General features: G+C 49.1%; 1 protein-coding gene across 1 annotated transcript; it reads right to left on the bottom strand.

Annotated features, from left to right (window-relative positions):
• Window positions 1-2,254: 2,254 nt before the first annotated feature.
• Window positions 2,255-8,462, bottom strand: LOC149336265 (neprilysin-1-like). Its single transcript, XM_089554103.1, has 2 exons — window positions 7,153-8,462; window positions 2,255-4,133 (listed from the first exon to the last, which is right to left on the bottom strand). The coding sequence occupies exons 1-2, from the start codon at window positions 8,460-8,462 to the stop codon at window positions 2,255-2,257; spliced, it is 3,189 nt and encodes a 1,062-aa protein (XP_089410229.1).
• Between the last annotated feature and the right edge of the window lie 9,338 nt (window positions 8,463-17,800).

Below are 17,800 nucleotides of genomic sequence, written 5' to 3'. Positions count from 1 at the left end.
TTCTGAGTACATTATCGTTTCTCCGGCAGAAAAAGACGCATTTACCATTGCGAAAAAAATTTCCCCGCCACTCAATTCAAACGCGTGACGTCTACATCGAGGACTGATATGGCGGTGCAGCGTAGACTGGGATCCGCGTAGGCACTCGGTGGGGACGACCCGCGAAATCAGCCCGTGATGGAAACACCTATGTTAATTTTTCGTCGAGAGTGGTCTCTGTCGTAAGAACGCCGAAGTCTGTCGATCGGTACAAGCCAGCTTCAAGTTAATTTCAGCTGCCCCAAGGGACCATCAATGAAGTGATACATACTGACATTGTAAACCGGTTGCGTTGTTCCGTCTATCGCACCAGCGCGGGATGCCCACACCAGAGCTTTAGTGCCTAGACCAGAGCCCTGGCAACTATGTGGCGACGTTCATGGTGCTCTCAGTGGAAAGGCATATGATACAGCTGAAAACACAGCAATTGATAACCATGGCCACGATCCGCGATGTCCTGCACAAATCAGAAGAAAATCAGATTTTTAAGGTCTGTCTGTAGCAAGCGAGCCAGAGGCATCAGAGTTATTGATCTTAATTTTGTGTCGTGATTAGCTTGTTGTTTATTCGTAGGTAACAATTAAGAGGGGCTTTCACATCGATCTTTTTGTCTTGGAGGAATCTTGTTCGGCAGTCCTGAATGTGGGCGGAGCTTCACTTCAGACCGAAGTTGTATCTGAGTTGCAACGCATATACATGCTGATGTGCCAGAGGCAATAAAGAAAACAGGCAGGGACTGCATTCTGCCACGCCCTATGCCGCTCACGTCACGTCATAAGCGCCCCAGATTCCCCACTTCTACATTATGGGGTAGGGGAGGAGTGGCTAAAAACATGCGGTGAGGTACGTGTTGTCATAATGGGTCGCGAGCAGCAATTATAGCTAGGGTTCACGCACAACTTTTAAATTTGACTCCTCGAATACTCACAGACTACCCCCACTGATCTGTTGCATTAGTATATCGCCATCAAAACTATTTTCGCAGACGTGCCGCGGATCAAATGTTATACTTAGCTGCCGCTTGCACATATTACAGTTACATGATTCATCTGCATGGTTCACTGAACAGCTGCCCGCATGGGAAGCAGTTTTGCTATCTTGACGACATGGACATCCACTCCCTTCTTTGTGATACGGTTTAATAGAGCGGTAATAATCTCGCTCCACTTCCGCTGCATGCACTTTCAAAGCGGCTGAGTAATGCCAGCCGAGAATTCGTGATGCACTAATCGCGTATTTTCGCAAAACGAATACGGCAGTGTTACGGGAACTTGAACGAATACAGAAGTCCTGCACTCCTTGAAGTGAAGCAGACAGCCATATGGAACACTTCTGCCTTTGCACTGTCTTGCTTGAGGCCTGCTGTGCACGTATATACTACACGACCTTGGCGGTCCCGGCCAAGGTCAATTGGTCCCGGCGCATACGTTTGCGGTTTCAGGGTCGTCGAAAAAGCTTCAGTGACAGCAGCGTCTGCATGGTATACCGTTGGAGTCTTAGACAGTGTGGTTTTAGCACGTGTTGCTGAAGTGGTTTATTATTTTTAGCACGAGAAATAAACGCAGCGAACGATGCGCCGGACGCCTACGGCATGCTCCAAAAATAGAGACGAAGCTATAGAGGTTGGCGCTGGGCAGCGATCAGTAGACAGCGACTACTTGTCCACAGAGCATTGATGAAGTCTTTCCCCCTCCCCTCTTGCTCCCTCTCCCCATGCAGAGAACACACTTCTGAAGGCATACTCTAAAATCTCAAGCATATATTATTGAGTTCGCTACGACGCAATACACGGAGAGATTATTTCGGGGCCTTTGTAGAATCAAATAGTTACGTCCCAATGACAAATGCGGAGGGTGCGACATTTCGACTTCTGTGCTCGAATTTTATTTAATTAGCTTACCCATTATACGACAAGACTCGCATGGTTTCGCAAAAACTATACGCTATACGGTCTGCAACGCGCATGTAAATAACGCAGGTCACTTTACTGGTATCCAGAATATAAAAAAGAAAGCTTGTCAAACATAGAAGGGACTAAATAAGCTACTAAATCAAGAAAAAAAAACAAAAAAAACAGCGAAGTACTCTCCGCTGCTGCCACTGGGGTTCATGTGCCGTATTCCGTATATATGCTGGCGGTATATGATCGTCGACAGACCACCAAGACAGCACACCTGGCGCTTGAGACAGAGCGGGTGTGCCGACAGCCGTGCGTTCAGCCTTCGCTGTCGTCGACCTCCGCAAGGCTGTCTTTGCCGTCACGGTTCCACACGGGGCATCGTGAGGCTCCGAGCTGGTGCGGGCAGTTGAAGGCATCCCGGAATTCCTTCAGGTCCAGGAGAGCGAGATTCACTCGAGTGCTGGGCGGCAGGCCGTGTCTATATTGCATACGTTCGCGAACCTGAGCCTCCTCGCTCTTAGGAGCGCAGAAGCCCGCCGCGTAGTTAACGAAGAATAGTTGCGTGACGGTAAGGCCGGCCGAGCGGCGACCTGGCACAAAGAGAGCACCGCGCGAAAAGTGGCGAAAAGCCGCCATCAGAGGCTTCACCACGGCGTTGTCGGCGAGAATGTCCGCGAGGAAGTCGCGCGCGTTGGCGGCGGAGACGTTCGCCTTCCGGACTCCGCGCTTGTAGCGCCTCAGGAGGCAGTACTGGAGCGCCTGGAACCGGTCCTGGGTCCAGCTTGACCACTGGGGATCGTCCATGGACGCCAGGAATAGCGCCCTTGTCACGTCGGCCGCCAGCAAGGAGAACAGTGTGGAAGGGTAATTGGCCCGCGTCACTAGTGACGCGGAGGCCACGCTGCTCGAGGTTAGATAGATCCTGAGTGTCGAATCCGGTGAACGCGTCCACTCCGAATCCAACTCCGTGGAGCGCTCGCTGAAACGTGCGTCGTAGTTGGCGCCGTCCGGACTGGAGGTCCAGTATTTATCCAGGCTCTGGGACAGAAGCTCTCCGTAGTAGCTGACGAGGTTGTCTGGACGGTAGGTGGCCTTCACGGACGCGTAATAGTGCTCGATGTCTTCCTCGCGCTCTTGGCCAGCCAGGTATCCCACGTGCAGCGCCTTGAGCCTCTTGATGGCGTTCGTGGTATCCGTGCTCTGCATCCACGTAGTACCTGTGCGGAATGTGTGCGCTAGCGAAGTCACCATGCTCTTGGTCGTCACGGCCCATTGGCGGTCCAGGTCGGTGTTCTTAGCGAGGATGTCTCGCAGAATCCACCGGAAGCCGTGAGGAAAGATCCGGTTCACCAAGTGAAAGCAGCTCTGCGTCCTCGAGTCTATGGAATGCTGGAAGCTCGGGTAACCTATGCGAATCAGGTCCCGCGGTATCGACTCCTGGGGAAGTAGGGGTGCCACAGCTACGACCACTTGTACGCCGAGAAAGTTTAGAATTGTCCGCGGTGTGTTGGTGCGGAGGATTGCGTACAGCTTGCTGGCGTAGACGGGGTTGAGAACCACCACTTCGCCCTCGTCCCCCTTGCGTAGGTGGGAGAGGTAAGCGTCCACACGGAACTTAGGCAGGCGCGGGAACTTCTTCACCGGGTAGGTGACGTCTTTCTTCCAAGCGGCCTTGTTAAAAGGCTGTGACGCTTCCAAGAGTTGTGACTCGAAGCGCGCGACATCTTCGGCCAGTGCGTTGCTATTGGACAGGGTCCTCCAGAGGGTCAGAACCTGCCGAATTATCTCATTGTAGGGCAGAGAGCCGTTGTTCTTTTGGATCTCATATTGCACGAAGAGGAAGCTCCTCGGCGCGTCCATGTGGAGGACGTAGGAGCCGCTGTCCAGTAACTTCCGCAAAACGACGTAGATGATGGGAAAGACGGCCAGTTGACGGTCGATTAACTTCAGGACCTTGTCGAGCCGGAAAGGCTGCTGAGGAGCCAACGGTGGGGGCTCATCGTAGGGCCAGTCTGCAAGGCCCACTTCCCGAAGCAAACCTCGGACACCGTCCCATTGAGTGACGTCCTTGGTGGCCGTGTTGTTGAGGCAAGCGTTGAGCACAAGACTCGAGTGGTACAGAAAGGTGTGCTCGCCAGGGTCTGGATTTGCCACGGTCGCGGCTGGCATTGTGTGCAGGTGTTCCTGAAGGTACCTGCAATGACGATAATAGTAGTCTCAGTTACTTATGCTTAAAGGTGCACTGAAGAGGAATCTGAACTCGTCTTTTTGCCGCGGGAACTCAATCTGCACGTTCCGAGCATTCTTAGAAACTGCGATTTATTGCCTTGTGTGGCTGATTTTCCTAATGAAATCAAATTAACGTCCGGCTCCCGCCTTTTTTTTTTTTAATTCTCCCTCGTACGGTGGGCGGAGTCGACCAACGCGTGGAGTGCCTTTCAGCCAGTCCCGCGGCGGCTTGCCCCTCTGCCACCGGCGGAGTAATACGTAGTAATCCGTAGAAGAAAGTAGTCCGCGCGTATTTTTATTTCTGCGGACTTATTTTGCGGATATATTATCTGCGAATGAAACTATTTATTCACGGAAACCTAAAAAACAAAATAAAGCGAAAGCAAAGCCTCCACGGAGCTGGCTGCAAGGCACTCCACGCGTTGGTCGACTCCGCCCACCGTACGAGGGAGAATTAAAAAAAAAAGGCGGGAGCCGGACGTTAATTCGATTTAATTAGGAAAATCAGCCACACAGGGCAATAAATCGAAGTTTCTAAGAATGCTCAGAACGTGTAGATCGAGTTCCCGCGGCGAAAAGACGAGTCCAGATTCCTCTTCACTGCAGCTTTAATTTTTAAGAATATAACCGAAGTGTCTAACTGCACTGCAGGTATATTTTTTTTAGAGTTGTATTATGCCACAAGCGAACAGTATTACTGGCTTTTTTTTTTCGCCTCGAAAGAAACGAAGCCTTCCAGGCACAGGAAGCACGCGCAAATGTCTATGGAGGTATTATCCAAATTGTGACGAGGTCCTCTCATATAGTCAGTACATCACACACATACACACACGCCGTGGCGCCGCTGCTTATCTGAGGCGAGAGCTTTCTGCTTACACCTTGTCAAGTTTGCATGATAACATTGCATAAGCGACAAAACACACGAGCTCACGGGATTGCTGCATCAAATATGGCAGCACTGTCGCTTTCCGGGAAGCAAGATGTGCAGAGGAACCACTTATTTATTACTAGGCTGGCAAATGCTTTTTTTAATACACATTTCTTTTCTTTTTGATGGCGATGCCAGATATCAAATTTTTAATGCCATTTGTTCCCATCCCGTGTACATGTTTACTGCACTGTTGTACGGTATGCGACTACTTGGACACGCATATCCTAACCTTGACTGACTTTCGCCTAAAAAAGCTCCATGAAGCTAACTATTCAACTGATTGCCTGCGCCGTAGCATTGGAGCAGCTAATCCATGCAAAATAGAGAACTTTAAATTTTCGCAAACTTACCTCTAAATACCAAATCCCGTACGCCGCGCATCGAAATACCGAAGCGCCCATTGTCGGGCTACTGCAGCTAGCTGACACTCCCCGCCAGATTACACCCACAGCTCCTCAGTAAAAATCATTGAATCTCATAACGCTCATTACTCAGGATTAAGCAAATTCGAATATTGCTCTATCGTTATCAAGCTCGAATAACGACGCAGTAATACACCCGTCACCATGGCGCAGTGGCTGAGGCGCTCTGCAACAGAGCACGAGGTCGTGGGATCGAATCCTGGCCGTGACTTCCACAGAGGTGAAATGCAATAAGATCCAGTGTTTCGTGCGACGTCAGTGCATTATTTAAAACCGCAAGTGGTAGAAATTAACTGGCCGAAGTATAACGCTGCTGCTCGCATTCTTCATGAATGCGGCTGCTGCGTTATTGGCTCCGCGAAACTGCTCGCAGCTACTCACTGCATACTTTGACGTAGAAGTGTTGAATTAATTGTTTACGTCCTCTCCCACCCGCCTACCCATCTTCATACAATTATTGAACTGAAATGTATCGATTAATCCCATCCCGCACCCGTGTCGCGCAAGCTTCAAGGCAACAACTGAGGAAATCGAGCACAAAGATACTTCATCCAGTGCCGGTAAGTGTGGCTGATTACTCTGATGGTAACAACAATACTAAGCAAGGCTTAAGTTTTTAATACTGAAACCTCTATTGGTACCATGGTTGCCTGTAATCGGGAAGTGTCGTCGCGTTTCGGTGTGTCTGTTGCGTTAATATCATTTGAGTGCGGAGAATGTGCTAACGAATCTTGTCGACTTACGGGGTCAGCAACCACTTCCATAGCTTAGCATTAACCCCCAAATGCTAGCTTGTCCCTGTGACCCAGCGTGCACGCCAACCAAATTCCAGCATAAACAGCCCTAGGAACTTTAAAAGCCGAGTGAGCCGAGTGGCCGCTATCTCCTACATGATGCAACCATCAGATTATCGACATATATGCCAAGGCCCGGACAGGAAACTATCCGTAGGTTGAAATTTATATATTTATTTATTTTCACAATACTGCAGACCCTCATTTGGATCCAGGCAGGGAGGGCAGAAAAACACTTCACACAATACTGTAGCATATATACAATCTAAAATAGCTCACATCCCATTTTTTGTACGAAAGCCTTGTTTACGAAATTCATTTTTCGATAGGCGTTTTGCTCATGCGACGCCTTGCCAGCTTCGTTACTTTGCTTACTTTCTTACAGTTATATATTGGCGAATGTCGAAGGCCCAGTCAAATGACAGCCTCGTCGTGCAAATAAGCACAACTCCGTCACTGTCAGCAAGTTGTGTTAGCTCGGGCTGAGGATCTCCTTTCAAGTGGCCTAACATCAGTTGTTTTCTAGATGGATTACACTATGGAACGGAAATGACAAGTAACTGTCTATCCCTCGGTGGACACCTAAACCACGTCCTGAGGGGATGGATGATGAGGGACTATAAGAGGAAAGAGAGATAGAGGCATCGTAGCAGGAGTCTCCGGATTGATTTAGAAGATCTTGGTTGTTCAATGCGCTCTAACATCGTGCAGTATACCGGTGCCTTTTGCATTTCGCCTCCTTTGAAATTCCGCCGTCATGGGGTTCGCACTCGCGACCTCTAACTCAAAAGCCAAACGCCTTTCGATCGATTTCGACATCGATCATAGCGGACATACCTGGTGGTCTCTCTGATCACGAAGGACCGGCCTTCCGCCCTGTACGGAAGGTCTCCGTTGTTCTCCCAAGCTCCCGAGCAGACGTAACCGTAGAAGTCTTTGCACGGGTTCACTTTCAAGTCCAGTCTTTCGTCAACCAGCCGGCTCTGCCATCGGCAAGCTTCGGTGTCGCATTCGAAAGCTGGGCTGGCTTCCCCACCAGGCACTTTGGTCTCCTCATAATCGGCCATTGTGTAAACCGGTTTGCTAGTCGGTAGCGCCTTCGGATACGCGGTCATCGCAGGCTTTGACACTGCCGTTGGCAACTCGTCATTGCCACTTCTCCTTCTCGTACCATCTATATCGGAGGGAAGCTGTCGACCGCCGAATTCGCCGCGGTACTTGCGATGTTTGTTACTGGGAATCAGTTCGACAACTACGATCGCTACGAAAAAGGCGATCAAAACTGAAACGACAGTCACCACCGTACACTCCCAGCATAGCTGCTTAATGTTGGACTCCTTCTGTATTCGCGGGGCTGTAGACTTTGTAAACGTACTGGAAGCGCTAGGAAACCCGCCGGATGTGGCCGTTATGTCCCAGAGGCTCCTGTCCGTGCCCAAACCGTCGCCGCCGTTGTACTCTTCCGGAACTGTCGAAAGGTCGCCTAATGATCCCACTGTCATCATGAGCGACGAACTCCTGTCCCAGGAGGGCGGCCTATTACCATGATCTTGGTCGGGAGAGGCAGTGAATGATCCCTCCGAAGTGAGCTCGCGGTCCGGCCAGATGGTCTTTGATCGAGGAGGCTCTGGGATCTTGGCCACCGCAGTCTTCCACGGTGGAATCCGGTTACTCGTCGCCGCTGTGGTGGGAGTCTTGGCGACCGCGGTCTTCATGGCTTGGTTTTTGTCCTCAGAAAGTGTCTTCGGCGCAGCACTTCGGACTGTATATGTTTTAGCCGATGTCGTGGTGGCTCCTGTCCCCTCACCTGAGGTCTTCGAACCAATAACCTTAGCTGCCGGAGCTTTAGAGGCTCCGGTTTTTGTCACTTGGCTCTTAGTCCCTACAGTTCCGGCAGATGGGGGTTTCGGCGCAGTATCCTTGGCTGTCTGCGCTGTGACGAGCGCAGTTGGCTTAGTACCTTCGCCCGTCATGCTCTGCTCATCCTGAGGGGGGTCTTCTTCCAGGTCTTGCTCGCTGTCATTGGTTGTGTCCAGTTCGGGAAAAAGCGACGAATCTGGGAACAATGCACGTTCTACCAAGCGGCTCGGCATCCGAAGGTTCGGTCGCAGGTAAGAGAAAGGCTGGTTACTTGTCCTGTGGTCCATGCCTAATGCGACGAGGCCGTTGGGTCTGCAGAAGCGAGATAAAATGAAGATGACCGGGGCGCCGATGGGCCTGAGGTTACCAGAGTGAAAAGACCTCTGCGGAAAACCCTTGAAATTCGAATCTCTGGGAGGTTGTAAAGACTTGCCTTGGTGAGCAAGGGCGTCCTCTGGGAAGCTGAAGATTTCCGATCAGGGACACAAGAGATTGAAAAATCGTTGCGTTTTAAAAAAAAATGCTGGCGTGTGCACGGGCCGCGCGCTTCCGTTTCTTCAGCTTCTTTGAATTCGCCACGCCCTTCTCCTGTTGATGAAGGATGATGATGACGATGAAAACATTTTAATTGCACCTAAAATTGGTGGTTGTTCCCCCCATTCCGGGAGTCCCTTGTATCACGCGGACGCTCTTGTCCTTTCGGTCAGCTTCTGCAGAAGTTTATCACGAACGCTCGTAAACAAAAAGTAGGTCAGCAAGTGATTTAGTAGTGTATAACTTGCAGAAGAAGAAGGAAAAAAGGAAATAAACAGTAAATGTGGACTCCCTTTGTCTCTACCAGTTCTGCTCTCGTTTGGTGCGAGCGCCACGGGATTCTCGTTAGGCACTATTTGCGGCTACCTTCATGATTACATCATTGCAACTGGTCACTTACCCTGTTAACTCCATATAAAATTCCATCGCATGTCCAAAAAGAGTATTTTATTTTATTCCTGGTATATCTAATTTGTTTATTTATTGAAAAATTTTAACAATTCATACATATTTTCTCATTTCAATCATTCTACTATTCTACTTAGTTTTTTTTTTCCCCGCACATATACCTCCTTGACATTCACCACCGTACCTTGGCCAATCCCCCCGCGTGGGTATGTGCCATTTTCATGTGGAGAAGAAGAAGAAATACGAATGTTATTGAATGCCAGAACAGAATACAAGTTGACTACAAACAAAGCGTAATAAAGAACGGCTTTTGAGCAACGACGCTAAAGAGGAATAACAAATATTATTTGATATCTGCATTCGGTTTTAAAATAAGTTTATTTTGCACCACACGAGGTTCGGAGTATACGGGAGGTCACATTATTTACTCTGACGTCCACAGAAAGAAAATGCCTGTTCCTCATAACGAACAACGCAAGAGCGTTGAAGGACCACAGGTGGTCAGAATTAACCCGGAACCCTCCACATCCCTCACAGCCCAGGTTCAGCTTCGGGACTTTAAACCCCACAGACCACCATGTGTACGTAATAAAACGCGGGAAAAAGAATCTTTTTCTTACGTTCTCTCCCATATAGTGACGAAATTTCTCCAAACCACGCTATGTAGGCGAAATTCTAAGGGCCCGTGTACTGTGCGATGTCAGTGCACGTCAAAGAACAACATGAGGTCGAAATTTCCGGAGCCCTCCACTTCTCTCATAGCCTGAGTCGTTTTGGGACTTTAAGCCCCATAAACCAAACCAAACCAAACCAAACCACGCATAACCTGGGAGACTGTTGCGACCAGCTCGCGGGCGGACGCCTGCCGGGTGGGCTCGAGAGGCAGCACACAACGCTAAGGCCCTGAACTAAAGGCTGGTTCACATGCAAGCGACTGACCGAATTGAGCGAATGGGCGACGCGTCGCGGCGAAAAATTTCCAACTTGAAGGAACCTTGTCGATCTGGTCGCTCGAGCCAGAGGTTTCTATGTCGCAGCGGCAGAAATCGCGAGCGTTTTCGCTTGCATGTGAAAGAGGCTTAAGGTCTCCACCCACTTCCGGACAGCTCTGCTTTATTTTCTGAAAGTTTTTCAGCAATTGATTTAACGCTAGCAGTTAATTGTACAGCGGTATCTTCGTGGTGTACAGTTGACTGCGGTACGTCCAGTGACCACCCCCCAATCACTTTCACTATTGCGTGCAGTCCAGTCAGGGCGACTGGTTCGCCACAAAAATTTATAAATACTACACTGTTCAAGAACCTCCTAGGTGAGGCCCTCTCGTCTGTTTCCCCCTCCGATAAATCTGACGGGGGCCCTCTGGTATTAAATTCAGTGTTAGACGCCTCTCGGCGAGCAGTCTTTACAGTCCGGTCAGGCGTTATAAATAAGACTCCTTCCAGTTGGTGGAATGACTACTGCGAAAAAGCCTATCGTCGAAGGAAAGCTGCATGGAAGAGTCTAACGCACAACCAGTGCCCAAAGAACTGGATAAATTACAAATTCTTTGCAGCCTCTTTTACAAGAACAATATCTAAGGCTAAGGATGATTACAATGCCAGCCTGAACACCTATCTGTCTAATCCTGTCAACCGGAAGTCTCTTTATAGATTCATGGAACATACTCATGTGCTGCCCTCTTCTCACATCTCTCAGTCCACAGTATTGCCACCTCGGGACGAAAAAGATATACTAGAGTCCATAGCTCAAGGCCTTGCTGTGCGTTTTCAAGCTCGCGCTACCTTTCCATCAACCCCGTTTCATTTGGGTGGAGACTTCACTAAAGTATCTGCCTCTGATTTAGCGTCCGTAGTTAATTGCCTGCAATCTGCTGCCCCTGGGATTGACGGAGTAACAGTTGGCATGCTTAAAATCCTAATGCAAGATTTTGCCCCGTACCTCTTGCAGATTGTGAACTGGTCTTTGGAAAAAGCCTGGATTCCACAAAATTGGAAAACAGCGAAAATTATTTTACTGCTGAAAGAGCAGGGGAAGGGTTTTGATCTCGACAATATTCGGCCGATTGCTCTCACATCAAATTTGGTTAAGCTTGTAGAGCGGGTAGTCTTCAGCCGCCTCACGAGTCATATTCTGAGTATTCAAGGTTTTAGGGAGGCTCAGATTGGCTTTCGCCGGGGGTGTTCGATTTGGACCGCGCACATAGACTTGGAGAGCCGTATTAAGGTTGCTATGAGGCAAAATGAGGTATCAGCTCTGGTTACTTTAGATATTGCAAAGGCTTACGACAGCGTTGAACACAGCATTTTGCTTCATAAACTGGCTAATGTACAACCTCCTTTGTACCTATTTGCGTGGATAGGAGAGTTCTTGAAGAATAGAGCGTTCTTTTGTTCTAAGGGTACGTTAACTTCTACAACATACGCCCAGTCTAGAGGTGTCCCACAAGGCTCCGTTCTTTCACCGTTATTGTTTAACATACTAGTGCGTGATATCCCTATTCACCCTGCCGTCAAAGTTTATGTGTATGCGGATGATATTGCTTTTTTCGCTTCTGCCAAAGACATTCATATCCTGTACCAATTACTGCAAGAGTATTTAAATGCTCTGGAAGTTTGGCTAGACAGCATAAAGTTAACTTTAAATGTGAACAAGTGTGCCGTCCTTGTTTTCCCACAAGCAACCCCTCTTTACATCTCTCTGTCGTATCACTCTATCCTCATCCCGCAAGTTGATTCAACAAAATACTTGGGTATAATATATGACCCGCATTTAGACTGGCGGCCACACATTAGAAGCATTGCGCTTAAGGGTGAGCGTGCCCTCGGCCGGTTGGTGAGGATCAGCAACAAAAAATTCGGTATGCGACGAGACACTCTACTACTTCTTTATAAGACCTATGTACGGCCAATCCTTGAATTCGGCTCCGTTCTCTTTTCTGGGTGCCCAAAGTACAAGCGTGAACCCCTGTTTGTTATGGAGCGACGCGCTCTGCGCCTTTGCTTAGGTCTGCCTAAATCAGTAGCTAATGCTGTGCTGTACTTGGAGGCGCGGATACCTGATCTCAATTCCCGGTTTGAGCTTATCACTGTGCGGACATTTTTAAGGTCTTTGGAGCCTGTTCCTGGATTGGCTAACCCTATATTTACAACGAACCCAACTCTCTTCTTTGGTACTCCCTGGCCTCGGTATAAGCTCCCTCAGGTGGTGTTCACTAACTCCCTGCTGTCAAATATTTCTGTATCAGTGAGATCTTTAGTACTGGTCAACCACAGGCGGGCTGACACGGCGGTCTTCTTTGACAACACCCTCCCAAGGAATGCTAAGAACCTGCCCGCCAATATGTTAAATGGGCTCATAGAGGAGTACCTAGACAATTTTCCTAACCATATTGCCGTCTATACAGATGTCTCCCAGCAAAATGAAAAGGCCGCTATTGGTATTTACTCAAGGGCTCTTGATTGGAGTTACTCATTTCGGGCCCCTGACTATACCCCTATTTTTGTAGCTGAGTTCCTGGCCATTGAGTTGGCCTTAATAAGGATTCCCTGCAGTGTCACTCGGGTTATTATACTCTCAGACAACCTTTCTGTTTTGGCAGCGCTCGAAACCTCGAGTGATACTCCTATGAGCCGTTCCCTTCAATTTTTTATTCCTCCACATGTTTCAGAAGTTCGCCTTCACTGGGTCCCTGGGCACTGTGGCATTGTTTCTAATGAGAGGGCTGATTTTTTAGCGAAGTCTGCCCTTGATTGTCCTATTGTCCCTTTCGTCCCAAATACTATTTACTTGACTTTAGCACGCTTTCAGCGATTCCAGCGTTTCCACACCTTGAGCCATGAGCCTCTCCTCGCTGCAGCGGATTTTCAACACCTGGCATTTCCTTGGAGTGTGCGGATGTGCAGTTCGAGGCAATGTGAGGTGTCCATGACCCTTTTGCGCTGCAGGATACCGCGGCTAAATCTTTATTTATGCCGATCGGGGCTTTCGATATCCAACCTTTGTGAGTCTTGTGGCGAAATTGAGTCTATAGAACATTTTTTCCTCTCCTGCAGGCGGCTCGCTGCTCTCCGTAGAATTTGCTTGGAGATCCCCCTCGCTCGGCTTGGGCTTCCTCTATCTATTCCAATTCTCTTATCCTTCGGGGCAAGCGCCAAGGGATATGCCCTGAAACCAGTGTTCGATTCTATTCACAATTATATAATTTCATCTGGTAGATTCCTCTGCTAGAATGTGAATTCACAACTTTTCTTCCTCCGTATTTTTTGTATTGTACAAATTCTAGCTCTGTGTCCCAAATTTTATATTTAATTATACTCCATTCCCTGTACTTGAGTGCGTTTGTATCCGCTATGCACCCTGGCCAATCCCCCGCCGTGGGTATGTGCCATTCAGCCCGAGGACATCATCATCATCATCATCATCATCATGCCCGAAGTCCAGGACAGCATGTCAGTAGACGTTAAAGATCCCCAGGGGATCGAAATTTATCCAGAGCTCTCCACTACGGCACCTCTCTTTCTCTCTTACACTTACTCCTTCCTCCCTTACTTCACGGCGCGGTTGAGGTGTCCACCGAGAAGTGAGGTAGTTACTGCGCCATTATTAATTCGAAAGCGTTACTAGTCCCATTACGAGAAAACCCCGCGGCGTGTGTGTGTGTGTGTGTATTCGCAGACGGTATGGAAAATCCCAGTGATGGCAAGAAAAATAGGGTGGCGCCATCAAGCGGCCGTATGATGCACGCAGCAAGCCGAGCACCACCAGCAGTGGTGGAACAGCGGGAGATGATGCTATCCAGCGCCATCCTGAAAGTCCAACAAGGACTAGTAAGGCGTGCACGCAGGGCAGCTACCCTCAGCGGAGCCCTGGACTAGGGGAACCGACCCTGATGATAACATGGAAGACTCCATCTGAAGCCGCAAAAAAAAAAAATATTGTAAAATAGAGCAAATAAACGTTTTCCACCGCCACCACCACCACCACTTCAGACAATCTTATATAAGTCGTTCGTCTATATATACTCCCCACTGGCCGACCTCCATGTGCTGTCACTTTTCTCGGCATTCGCACCAAAAACTACGTATGTCGCAGCCGTTTGTTATAAAGCGTTTCGACTGGTGTCGTATGATTTCTCGTTGCATATGAGCTTACATGTGCTAGTCAAGTTGGAGGCTAGCTTGCGACAGAGATTCTGACTGACGACACGTGCACCTACAATTGGATGCCTTCCCAGGCTTTCTTATCAAAACTGTGATGCAACCGTTCGTCGTACAGCGTTCTGTGTAGTGTCATAAGCGCACGTAAATGTGTGAGTGGCGCTTGTGTAGGGGAGTGTCATTGCACCCGGGGACAGTAATGCTTTCGAATTCACACACGTAAGGAGTCTTAAGTGTCTCTGCCGAATATTTCTTTTCTTTATATATCCTGCGGTCAACTATGCTCATGCTGCTCAGAGGGGCCCCGAAGGTGTGTGCGACTGGTGCCAGTGAGAGCGCGAGGAGGAGGGTAACAGCGTGACGGGCGAGAGAGTTGTGACGTCATTTTGTATGCGGTCGGACGCCACTCGAGTCTTTAGTGTTGCCTAACTGCTGCCACTGTGAAAACGATAAGAAGCATAAGTTCGGCAACGACGAACGACTCTAACGCAAGGTTGCATTCGCAAAATTACCCCAAATGACAGAACCTAATTTTCCCGCTGTTGAATCCATAGAAGCGTCGAAGCACCCGACCCCTTCGGCGCGTGATTTGCCTTGTAACATGCAAATTGGCGCTTGCTTCTCAGACAGGCATGCCCGTTCCGTGACTCCTGGAATAACGGCACGTTACGAGCACCGTATAGCGTGCCGTTATTTGCAATGCACGCATCCTATAGCGCCGGAATATAAAAACTGCCATTGGATAATGGGCACCGCTACGGGCGCGCAGCTCAACAGTTGGCTGCTCAACACACATCGGAGATATGCGAATCGTTCTTTGTAATTGAGCTCAGTCGTGACGATAAGTTTCACCACTCTCTTGCCTAATTCCCATTGCACACCTATGCAAGCAACGTTTCTTCGCGAAAGAAATCACGCCGATGCATGCGCACGCCATTCGATTGCTGTATGTATGCGCGCATGACGAAAGAGTTGTGCCCGCATGCTGGCAAGCGGAGATAATTGGTCAGCGCGCGGGAGGGACCGAATTAACACTTGGTAAATCACCGAGGCGCTCCTGTCGAAGGTCGTCGGAAGCCGTGACCACTGGGGCGGACGTCGACCACGACACCGGCGCCAATTAGTGGCCCTCCATTGAAGACGTAACCTTGAAGGGTGAGCCTTTTTTTTCCTTTTTTGTTTTCTTGCACGTGTAGCAATGACGACTTTCAAGTTCAATCGGCAGCTTGCGTGACCCTGTCAGCGAGATGGCCTCGCAGAGCCTCCATGTGACGTCTGTTCTTGTCCGCTCTCAAAGAACTGCCATGTGGGCAACACATACTCCAACACGCAAGCACCTATCTGGTAGCTGCTGAACACTTGTGAGTGGCGTTGTCGCCATACGAAAAGCTGACGGACGCCGAGCACACATTGAGACAACGAGCTAGAGTAGATTTATGGGAAATTCTTCGTCCAGCTCACAAATAAAAGCGATGAAAGCGCTCCTGAGGTTCTTAAAAGACTGAGGGTTGTGTTCCCTTCTATAAACTTTAAGCTTTAAGTGTGCGCCCTCTGTCCCCTTGTCATAGTAGTCGATGGACACTTGAAAAACTAATTTCGTTGCCGCTCTCCCCCCCCCCCCCCCCCCCCTTTTTTCCCTCCCCACGTGTAGGGTAGCCTGCTGAGCATCGCCTGGTTAACCTCCCTGCCTTTCCGTCCTTCTGTCTCTCTCTCTTCGATCCAGACATTAGAGTCGGTTGCTAGAAGCGGCTCTGATGTACAGAAGAGTTTCCCACACATGCACTCTTGCACTGATCTTCAAATGGTTAGATATGATTCCCTTAGTGGCCTGATCAGAGCAATGCGAGGCGACTGACGACCGTGCAAACATTGAAGTTCTGCCTATTCCCCGATACACCCTCCCATGGCCTTGCGCCTTCCTACCTTATAAAGGAATTTCAACGCAACTCAACTCTTCGACGGGGAGTGTCCGTCTTATTTCCACAATGCATTTATCAAAATTGTTCGTGGAAAAAAACCGCCGCGGTGGCTCAGTGGTAAGGCGCTCGTCTACTGAGCCGGAGTACCCGGGTTCGAACCCGACAGCGAAGGCCGCGTTTCGACCGAGGCGAAACGCATGAGGCGCCCGTGTGCAGTGCGATGTCAGTGCACATTAAAGATCCCCAGGTGGTCGAAATTATTCCGGAGACTTCCCCTACGGCACCTCTTCCTCTCTTTCTCTTTCACTCCTACCTTCCTCCCTTCCCTTACGGCGCGGTTCAGGTGTCCGCCGATATATGTGAGACAGATACTTCGCCATTTCTTTTCTTCAAAAACCAATTTACCAATTTTTATCGTGGAAAAAAAAAACAAAGCCGGTGTGGCTTTTCTATCGAACATTTCTTGCCAACGAAAACTTATTGACGTCTGCTGGGTCTAGGGCACTCCACAGGCCTCACGGAACAACCTACCAAGAATCTCATCGAGCGGTTATCTGGCTAGCTTATCTGTTATGCCGTTCTTTACTCAAGCCACCTTTTCAAGGCCTCCTGGGGCCTGTTGAAACAATGGCTCTTTCTCGCCGCAAGGCGCATAGAAGAAGAGGTCTTCGCTTTACACATTGCGCGGGCTTTATTCATCACTCCTCTACAGCCTTGCTTTGTGGGGGACCTCGTGTATTCGCCAACGCGTGTTACAAATTTCGAAGATGGCCGTCTATCGCTTGCAGATCAAGCACGGAGAATACGGGCCATCAGTATACACACGGGGAAGCTCTGAATTGTCCTGTGAACTCCTTCGCTCTCTTCATTGTGTTTAAAAGGAGGGAAAACAAAGGCGACCACTCATTACATCGCGAAGGGTCGCGAACTGTTTGCCTGACGCCGCCACGCGATCTCAAAAGGCACTCACGCCCCGCGTCTTTCCCTCTATGCCGTTTATCTAAAAGGTCTTCAGAACATCTGGGGCACACGAAGTGTATTAATGCTGTAGCGTTTTGTAGTTCGCTCTTCGGCATTGTTCTTGTCTCTCGCTCTGTTTGCTAATACAAGCAAGGAAAGGCAAGGTTAAGCTCATGTTCCATCGCAAAACTGTTGGCAGAGGTCCGTAGTAACCTGACACAGGGTAGAACGTCGATACTGTTTGGCTGAAGCTAACTACGGCACCCTGTTCTCTCATTTATCAGCATCACGTATGCCGGCACCTTTTTTAACAGTACTGCATATTGGGCGAGTTGGTTAACATACATCTTGGAAAATTTTAGCGCGAAAAACACGGACAGAAAGAGTAGACGACACGAGCGCTGACTAACAACTGGAAGTTTATTCGAAAACACGTAGAATTATAAAGGAAGAAAGTGCGATAAAATCGTTGGTCAAAAACCAAAAGAAGAAAACTAAACACAACAGTCACCGCCAGCTGCTGCTATCAAGGCGCAAAGCACTTGTCCAGATATGCTACCTCTTTTTCCCGTATAGCAACAGACGGTTTGGCCACGCACGTGTTATGAGCCTTGGCGATACTATATGCCTCGTAAATTTCCCTACACA

The sequence above is a fragment of the Amblyomma mixtum genome, chromosome 7 (assembly GCF_055824585.1).
Source record: "Amblyomma mixtum isolate Tamu chromosome 7, ASM5582458v1, whole genome shotgun sequence".
Lineage (NCBI taxonomy): Eukaryota > Metazoa > Arthropoda > Arachnida > Ixodida > Ixodidae > Amblyomma > Amblyomma mixtum.
This window is presented reverse-complemented; position numbering and strand designations above follow the sequence as displayed.